Source organism: Heteronotia binoei, chromosome 9 (genome assembly GCF_032191835.1).
Source record: "Heteronotia binoei isolate CCM8104 ecotype False Entrance Well chromosome 9, APGP_CSIRO_Hbin_v1, whole genome shotgun sequence".
NCBI classification, from domain to species: domain Eukaryota; kingdom Metazoa; phylum Chordata; class Lepidosauria; order Squamata; family Gekkonidae; genus Heteronotia; species Heteronotia binoei.
The window spans coordinates 85,073,876-85,084,159 of NC_083231.1; the positions used below are offsets into that span (position 1 = coordinate 85,073,876).

At 44.7% G+C, this 10,284-nt stretch overlaps 1 protein-coding gene across 1 annotated transcript in view; it reads right to left on the reverse strand.

Annotated features, from left to right (window-relative positions):
- The window catches only part of ANK2 (ankyrin 2), a 474,349-nt gene extending 466,506 nt beyond the window's left edge, over positions 1-7,843 (reverse strand). Inside the window, exon 1 of the mRNA XM_060246895.1 lies at positions 7,702-7,843. Coding sequence (XP_060102878.1) covers positions 7,702-7,776 — 75 coding nt within the window. The 5' untranslated portion in view covers positions 7,777-7,843. The remainder of the gene's footprint in view (positions 1-7,701) is intronic.
- Positions 7,844-10,284: the final 2,441 nt, after the last annotated feature.

Here is a 10,284-nt window from a genome sequence, read left to right on the forward strand (position 1 = left end):
GTCCTCTCCAAAACAAAATCTCATCCTGGCCTTCCTTCACCCCCCCCCTTCAGTGTAGCAGTGGTTTTGGAAAAGCTCAGAAGACTTTTATTTGACTCTTCAGGGAGTGCTTATCCAGCAGCTGCTGCCTGTAATATAGGGCAGGGGTGGCCAATGGTAGCTCTCCAGAAGTTTTTTGCCTACAACTCCCATCAGTCCCAGCCATTGGCCATGCTGGCTGGGGTTGATGGGAGTTGTAGGCAAAAAAACATCTGGAGAGCTACCATTGGCCACCCCTGATATAGAAGAACACATGGAATCTCCTAATATTTTGCAGGATCTCCCAGACCAGAGATTTGTGATTGGCCCTGCTCATGTGGCAGCCATTTTGTGAACAGCACCTTCCAAACTTTCTGAAAAATCCGAAAGTTGAGGACTTAATAAGGTAGGGGACCCTGAGTTAGAGGCTAAGCAGCCCACCACTACCATCACAGCTGGGCTTCAAAGACAGCCTGGGGCAAGCTGGTCTGCACTGGGGGTGGTTTTGTAGGAAAGTTAAGGCGGAGGAAAAAATCAATTCCTGCAGATGGTATGCCATAACCCCTGCAGATGGTATTGCCAATTCCTGCAGATGGTATTGCCAAGAGGCCTCTGTCCTAGTGCCATTGGAGCACTGCATATCATGCACACACATACTTCAAGAATTTCTTTCTCACAGTCATGTATTTCCTTCCACTTCTCAGGGCTCTACAGAATGAACTAAATTCAGGAACCTTCCCTGTTAAGGAAAGGTAGCATAGTGCATATTGATGTGAGTTTTATGTGTTTTTATGTATTTTATTGTATAATTATTAATGTATTTTTAAATTGATTCTTGTTAGCTTTTGTGTTGTGAGCCGCCCTGAGCCCGCCTCGGTGGGGTAGGGCGGGATATAAATCGAATAAAAAATAAAAATAAAATTAAAAATAAATAGTTATTACAGGACAAATTTGTAGGAAGCAATAAGATCATTTTCTTTTTTCATCCACCCTGCAAATCATCAGCAACTGTTGCTTCAGGGTTCAGCTCCTGAAGAATCACATACCAACTCCTCCATGAAACAAGCATATCCCAAAGTCAAAATGGGCCCCCTATTTTCCTCACAGACTTTTTAATGTCATTAAACAATTTGTCCTCATGATTTAGATGCACATGTATTTATTTATTTGTTGTGTATGTGTCTACACCCAGAAGTCATGACGACCTCTGGTGACTGACCCCTACTTGGGGCATTGAAGATATTCAAAGTGGTGGTTGAATGAAGCCTACCTATCCTCCTGACTGCTGGCATTTCAAGGAGGTCTCCCATTCTAGGACTAACCACAGTCAACCCTACTTAGCTTCCAAGATCTGACAAGATTGGGCTTGCCTGGGCTATCCAGATCTGGGTGTTTGTTTTTAAATGCTAAAGCCCTAAAGTACATTTTTAATGAGTCAGTTTTTATTCCTTTTGATGGTATGACCATGACTTGCAGGTGGCATTAAACATTCAAAAATGGATGGTTGGTCTCCAGCCAGTTATTCACACAGGGTACAAAGGTGACTTTGGCAGTTGGTTAAGTTTGTGATGTTCATCAGTTCATAGAGCAAAACAATTGATGAGTCACTGTGGGCTAGATTCAGCATCTGCATAAATAGTCTATAGCAGGGGTGGCCAACGGTAGCTCTCCAGATGTTTTTTGCCTACAACTCCCATCAGCCCCAGCCATTGGCTATGCTGGCAAAAAACATCTGGAGAGCTACCGTTGGCCACTCCTGGTCTATAGCAGAGCAGAATCAGACATAGAAAACTGTCCAAAGAGAAATGCAGTACCATTAAAATGAGCCTGAGTTGAAAGACTTGCCTGTCGCCAGAACATTATCTAGGACTGGGGGGTAGGATCAGAAAAATGTTTAGGGAGGACTCCCAGACCACTGAAGCTCTGAGCTACCTCAATACCCAGTCCAATATGCTTCTGATTTACATCCTTGAAGATGTACTGCTGTTTTAAGCACACAACATCTAACACTGTAACCCCAAACAATTATATTTTACCTTAATTTGGAGAATAAAGGGGGGGGGCTGTGTGTGTCACAAGCTAGCTGAAACAAAATAAACACATTTTCCAAAGAGGTTGGGGGTTTTTTGCTGGGGGGGGGGGGGTTACTTTAAATTTGCAATAATAAGATACAGTCAGTCATCATTTTGAAAGCCATTTGTGTGTGTGTGTGTGTGTGTGTGGTCATAAATCTGCATTTATTCATAAACGATACATTGTTAGACACAATACCTATAGGCATAGGTTCCAAATTAACATTATTTCCTAGTACCAAGTGGGTCTGTAAAATCCTACTCCATTTTTATACAGGGCAGAACTGTATGGTTAAAAGAAGTAGCATAATTCAAGTTAACAAAAATTCCCAGGCTCTTGCTCCTCCCTCCCTGCTGTCTTTGCATGCTACTCAGATATGAATCATTTCCACTTTTGGTACAAAATACTTCTAATATGTTTTGTTTTCTTCTCTCTACAAACCAGAATTCCAAACCACTGCAGCACAACGTAATGGTTAGAGTATTTATTTATTTCTTATTTAAATTTCTATTCCCGTCCTCTCCACAAGCTGACTTAGGGTGGCTAACAGTCGGTTCAGACATTTAAATTACAGTTTGAAACCAATAAAATACAATTACAACTAAAAACATTCCATGGTGCTGTACAAACTTCGATATAGGCGGACTCTTTCTTTCCTGGTAGTGATCCTATAGTAATCGCAGCTCTTTAGTGATGTGGGGTGGCAGTCCTCTTCTGGTTTAAATGTTAAAGGCCTGTCGAAACAATTCAGTTTTGCAAGCCCTGAGGAAAGTAGAGATCTCGCAGGGCCCTTATGGCCTCTGAGAGGTCATTCCACATTTCTGGTGTTGCCACCGAGAAGGTCCTAGCTCCTGTGAAGCATAGCTTGGCCTCCTTTGGCCCAGGAATGGACAGTAGGTTTTGTGTCCCTGCATGCAGTGCTCTATGGGGAACATGTGGAGATAGGTGGTCCTATAGATAAGCAGGCCCCTGACCATAAATGGCTTTAAAGGTCATGGTTAGAGTCAAATCCAACCCTGACCCAGATAGCCCAGGCAAGCCTTATCTTGTCAGATTTTGGAAGCTAATCAGGGTTGACTCTGGCAAGTACTTGGATGGGAGACCTTGGAAAACCAGAGCTGGAAGGCAAGGACAGGCTTTATTCAGCCACCTCTCTGAATATCCTCCATGGCCCCAGTAGGAGTCAGTCACCAGAGGTCACCATGATTCCCAGGTGTACACACACACACCAAAATAAAAATACAAAAAAACACCAAGCGGCAAATCCCCACTCTGCCGTGGAAACTTGCTTGGTGATCTTGAGCCAATGACACACTCTCAGTGTTGTTCTGAGGATAAAATGGAGAAAAGGAGAACAATATAAGCCACTGTGATTGCCCCCCTTGCGCAGAAAATAAAGTAATGAAGTAAATGAATGTAGGGAAGAGAAGAAGCCATATTTTGTGATTCAAAAGTCACTATTAAATTCTGTGCTCTGTGTAACAGATGGAGGAAACATTGAAACATAGGATCACCCAGGTTCATTCCTACAATGACAAACCATTATGTGTTTTATACAATCAGCAAAATCAAGAGGAAAAAATATTTCTCACAGACTCTAGGGCAGGGGTGGCCATACTGAAGCTCAGGAGCCACGTTACTCTTTCACACATATTGTATAGCTCTTGAAGGCCCCATCACCTCATCATGGAAAAGGTATTTGTCTCTTTAAATCACTTCACCAAGCCAGCTGGTGGCTTGGAGAATTCATTTAAAGTTAAAGTTGATCTCTTTTCACCTTTCCTCCCCCAACTATTATCCTCCCTCCCTCCCAGCTCTCAAACATCTTATGTTTATTCTATGTGGCTCTTATGTTAAGCAAGTTGGACACCCCAGCTCTAGGGGAAGTTTCCCTGTGTGTTTATATGTGTTAAAAAACTACAGCATATCAGAAAAAAAAGGTCCCCCCCCCCCCCCCGCCCACAATACACAGGTGGCTCAGGTTCAGGTTCCCTAAGGGAAATAATAAACATACAGTCTCTAGTATCCCACAGTTCAGGATAAACCTTTCCTCTTGAGTCTCCCTTATGATAGTAGAACTTAGGAACCACTTGATGAAATGAATAGGCAATGAATTCAAGACTACCAGAACAATGTACTTCATATATTTATAGTGATGACTACTAACACAGACTGCTTTTTAAAAGGCTTAGACAGGTTCAGAGAAGACAGACCTATCAAATGCTATCAGCCATGATAACTAAAATGAAACCTCCACATTCAGGGATGGTATACCACTTAATACTGGTTCCAGGGATAAAAACAGGAAAGGGCCATTATATTCTTGTTCTCCTTTTCAGTTTCTGGAAGGGGAGGGGCATCTAGTTGACCACTGTAGGGAACAGAGTCCTGGATTAGGTGGGACCATCTAGACAGGACCAGCAGAATTCTTCTTACATGCTTAATGCCTGTATATTTATTTTAATCAATTTATATCACACCCTCCCAACAAGCGGGCTCAGGGAGGGTTGCAAGTCACACAGGCCATGACATAAAACAATAGAATATCATAGATATTATTTAAGTTTAAACTAAGTGTTAAAACAGCATTAATAAAACCAGTATAGGACATTGCCTTGCTGGTGGCACTATAATATACTCTTCTAAGTGGTGCCATGATGTTGGCCACTGGCACTTATCCTCATGAGATGGAAACAGATTGAACAGCAGTCTTCTTTGACTTTTGAGTTAATATTCTCTTTGTAGCCTTGGTAATACATTCAGAAAACACTCTCATGAATTTTCCTCAGTTTTAGAATTATGCTCAGGATGAACTGTTTGAGGTTTGTTTTTTCTTCCATCATTCAGTGCCCAGCTAATAGTCAGGCAAGGAGTGCCAAAATGCCTCAAAAGGAGATGTTCTTGAAATGTTTCTGATCAGAGCCAAGGAAAAAAGCCTAGAAATCCCTTCTGATGTACAGTTAATTTGATTAGTTCATCTAATCACCTGGACTAGATAATGGAATATTACCTAAAAACCCTCTGTAATATGTTCATGAGCAGTAAAAGGTCACATATTTAGAGATAATACACAATTCTGTGCTAATGCTTTCAAAAATTCTTAACATTAAAACCCAACCGTGACAACCTCTGAACTGAATAGAAATAGTAGCACTTGGAGAGTGTAACAGGACATGACCCTTCCTCTGTTATTTTCCTAGGCTTCCAAAGTATTCAAAATATGTGTACATACACAGGCATATACTTCTTAACAGCCTGAAGTTGGCAGTATATCTATTTTGCTAGACTGGATAAAGATCAGGCCATGTGGCCAAACAATTCTGGAGAACATTTAAATATATATGTATGTAAATTAATGCACCAAACACTGCAAGCTATGCCTTTTGTGGAAAGGAAATATATGTAGAAGAATGCCAGAAACAAAGGTATTTGGGAAAGTGTAGATTTATTGCATGGTTGCAAACCATTCATAAAAACAGCTGTCTATTGATGTTTTTCTATATTTTAATATGTTATCAGTTTGAAATCCTGACCTGGACGAAGAAAATTGTTATGCGATTGATTTCAAAAGGCAGACTGGTATCACTTCCAATATCTGCATTTTTATTACATATACACTACTGACAAAATCTGTGTTTACTGTCAGAATTTTGCAACATTCTGCTTTCTGCAGCAGATAAATTCATTTTAGATAATGTAATGAACATCACTGGAAACCACACTCATCAGATCACAAATCACATACTGGATGTTGTCTTTATCCACAACACAGAACAAGAAAAAAAAAAAACTCCAAAAGAAGTAAGGCAACGTAAAGGCAGAGTACCAGATTTCATTATGGAACAGGATAAAATCCAACAACAATATGAATCTGGATATAATTCACCCTACATAATGTATCATCAGCATGAAATAGGACAGTATATATATAAGAAGTCCAGGTTTGCTTTCAGATGGCTCAAAATGGCAATATAGCACCATTTCTTTGCATCATCAGCACAACCTTTTTCAATCTCTCAGTTAAATCTCCCTTTGATGACACTGCAGCTCAGACTACTTGCAGAGAATAAAAATGACATTTCCCTTCCATTCTCAGTTCCCACTTTGTTTACCAAAGTCCAAATGCAGGCTGAGCTGGTAACCAAGGAAAGTGCACTCTAATTTGTTTTCTATACCAGAGTCACCCCTCACTATCTTCATGCCAGAGAAGTGCATGGAAATAGCACAGCCAATGAACAGTAAGGCTTCTACCTCTGCACTGCCCAGACAACTATCAGTAATATACTGTTTCTGTGACACTCTTCCATTTTCACATGCACACACAACAAAATACAACCCCTGTATGCCCAAACTGCAGCAGGTGGCATCATCCTCCATGGTCCATAGCAGAAATCACAACCTGTATTCCTCAGTAGCACAATGACCATGAAGCATGTCTATGCATACCAGGTGGTGTTTATGTCTGTCAAACTGTAACTAAATTTATGCCTGCAGCCTGCCGTCTATAGGGACCATGTAGTCATTTCCAAATGTTTCAGATCTCCAAGAGATGTATTTTATGCCTCAATTACCCTTGTGGCCTTTTCATCTATGAGATATGTTAATATGGTGCTAGATACATGGATCTATTTGGTAGAAACAAGGTAACTATACATGATGTCAGATCAAACTATGAGTTTTACAGAAAGAGGGAGCTTAGTTCTTCATGCGGAAAACAAACTGTTCACAGCAGCATTTGAAGTGTGGCCAGACAGTGTCAAAGTGTATGAGGGTGAATGTGGACCTCGTGTTGCATTTTGTGTGTTCCTTGGATCATGCAGTATATGCATATGTCTTATATGGAATAAGGAGTTACATGTAGCAATGGAGTTGTGGCGTTTAGTGTGTGTGATGCTGCATGCAGTTGTGTGTCTGTGCAGAAATCTGCAAAGTGCTGGCAAGTCAAGGGCTGTTTCTGCAGGGCTTGGCTCTTGTTCTGCATTGTGGTGGTGGCTAGACGGTCACTTTCGTGATAGTCATTCCATTGCTAACGGAGAACATGACATGCGAGTACAGACAGACTTTTTAGCTGTGTCTGCGCAGCCCATGGGGGTTGTGCCAAACCCAATAACAAGACGGATTGGTCCCTCAGTTAAGGCTAGGTTATTATTCAGCCGGCAACACGTTTGTTAAAGATGCCTAGTTGATCAGGTGTCAGTGTTTGGCGAGCATGTCTGCCAAGCCTCAGCAGCTGCCTGCAGAAGATTGTCTAGCCCTTCCTAGCACCGAATCTATGGGAAGTGAAGCAGCCACATTGATTTCTCTCCGTCCCAGACACACTGGGGCAATCTAAAACCCTGGAGGCCCTGCATAGTTCCTCGCCGGGTGGTCTGAGAAAACTAACCAAGCATGAGCGCCGAAGCCCAACCCGAGCGGGTTTGCCACCGAGCCCCACCGATTGCCGAGCAGGTGTAAGGCAGCTTCGGGGTGGGTGGGCGACTGCGTATGTGTGTGTGCGCGCGCGCCTGCCTAGCGGTCGCTCGCTCGCTGCAGCCAGAGGGGGAAGGTGCCCCGCAAAGGGCGTTCCCGGCCCGCCGGACCCTCGCCCGGGTCGTCAGAGCGCGCACCCACCTGCCGAAGGCGTGCCTGGCTGGCTTGGGGCGAGGTCCCGCCTCCGGGGGTCCCCGGGGTGGTGGGGGAGGCCATCTTCCGCCCCTCGGCGGTCGCTTGGCTGTCAGTCGGAGTCTCTCCAGCCCCGCTGCGTCGTGCCTGGAAGCTGTCTCAAGCGGGGGCTCCCCGCCCGACGCCCCCCGTCCTGCTCAGTCCCGCCTGCAGCCGCTCTGCCCAGAGCTCGCTCGCAGCAAGCCTTCCCGCCCCCCTCCCTCCCTCCGGCAACCTGCAGTGGGCTGGGCGCTGCGCTGGGGGCGGGCAGGGCACGCGGCCGGCCAAGGAGTGACCTTCCCCGGCAAAGTCGCTGGCGGCGGCGGCGCTGCTCTCCCGCCTGCTTCAGTCAGCGGCGGCGCTTCTTCTGCGCTGCTTGCTTCAGCCCTGCTTGGTGCTGGTGCGGCGGCAGTTTCTAGGCGGCGTGTCTATGCGCGCGCTTGGGGGGGGGGGTCGCGCGCAACAATGCTGGGATTATTATAGCAGCTCGGTCTGTCTGTCGAAGGGAGTGAGGCAAGCAGCGGGGAGGGGGGAGTGGAACAGGCCGCCGGAGCCCTTGATGAGGTCATGGAGAGCTCCTTGAAATACCACTGGCTGCTTCCCCGCAGGCGAAAAGAAGAGGGCATGGAAATGAATAATTAAAGCGGGGGGGGGGGGGGGAGAGAAAGCACGCCTTCTGTTTTCCCTGCTTTTCCCGGCACGTTGCCGGTTTGCGGCCAACGCCCATCAGGGACGTCAGGAACTAGCCCTCTCTTCCGACCCCACCCCCTTTCGGATTTCACTTTCCTTTTGAAGGGTTGTGATCGTGCCGGTGAGGCGTTTTCCGAAGTGTGAAGCCGAGGCAGGGAAGCTCTTTCGCTCTGTAATAAGGCCACAGCACACTAAGGGAAGTGCCGAAGCCCCTCGCGCATGCTAACTCTAACCACTGGCTGCTATAAAAGGATATTGCGAATTCGTTAAGGGACTTCCCTGTTCAGGAGCAGTTTATCTCTTAAGTAGCCAGTACAACTAGAGATGCCCATTACCTTCATGTAGGCCACCTGAGCTTAAAGGTATCCAACTGATGAGAATGAACTACAGAGACCTTGGGCTGACCGAATAAGTCAGTTCTTATGTTCCTTCTTAAAAGCCAACACAGTAAAGCCAAATCTAGACCACACCGACTCTAAAACGATAAGCAGTGCTGCAGTTCTTAAGGATTCCTTCCTGGAAGCAATCCCCACTGAATATCTGGGGATTTGGATTTCAATAGGGCTGCTGAGGCTTGCTCAGTCTTTATTAAATCAAGGGTGTTTTTTTTTAATGAGAACAACTTTTTAATGTGTTCCCCCAGCCTTTCTCTCACAAGCATCTAAGGGTGGCTTTGTTCACTAGCTCACACCACCCACGGAAAGCAGCAGGATGTGTCTGGATAGGCTGCGCCTCTCTGAGCTGGCGATCAGAAAACAACAGAAGGTGTTGAAGCAGGTGTATTTTCCTTAAGGAGAAATATGCCATTAAACTTAATTAGAAGATCAGGAGAGGAATCCTTCCTTTCTAAACCAGTAATGTAAGAGAGGAGCTGCAGGTTTGGGATGTGAAGCCTGGAAAGCTGCTGCCAGTCTGAGCAGACGATACTGATAGTGACAGACTGATGGCCTGGTTCACTACAAGGCAGCTTGATGTGTTCATGATGAGAGCATAAGAAGAACCCTGCTGAATCAAGTCAGTAGGCCATCTAGCCCAACATCCTGTCCACACAGTGGCCAACCACTTTCTCTGGAGTTAAACAGGGAGCAGCAGCCCAAACCGTTTTCTGCCCTACATTCCTTTATGGGCAGAATGAAACGAATAGCTGGGATGAGAAATGTGTTGTAAGGCTATTTACTGTATTTATGTGGGAAATGCAGATGCCACCTTTCCAGAATCCTGCTCAAGGTTGCATGATACAAAAGCAAGAGCCAAGGGCCTAAAAACAGCACAAAATCACCTTTAAACAATATCCACAAACCTGACTTCAGATCATGAAACAGCTAAAAGGATTTCAGCTGAAAGCCTGAGTGAAAATAAATCCCTAAAAGATAGAATAGTAGGTGCTAGGCGAGTCTCAAGGATTAAGAGCATTCTAAAGACATGGTGCCAGCACGAATCAGGACCTGTCTGTTGTTGCCACCTGCCTCATCTCTGCAAGCAGGGGCACAAAGCAAGGGCAGGGGAGGCAGAGCTTAACTGGTGGGATAGACTGAACAGGAGACATGCTTTTATCTGTTCACAGTTAACCTTGAGTTCCAGTCCACCTTGCCTGTGCGCACATGCTGTTTGATGATGTGATTGAATGAACTGTTCTACATCAGATTGCAAGTGGAAGTCACATTTTTAATTATATATATTTAAAACTCTCTTATTGCACATAAGAAATGGGCACAGCAGATAGTAGGAAGCTCTAGTCTAGAATGTTTTTTCCTAATGTGCTTGATTTTTTTCACTTGCTGAAGAGTTTTTTCTTCCTATTCCTATATCACATTTCCTCCTTCCCTCATGTAGCTCATGGTAGTGTCCTTGGTTCTCCCTTTC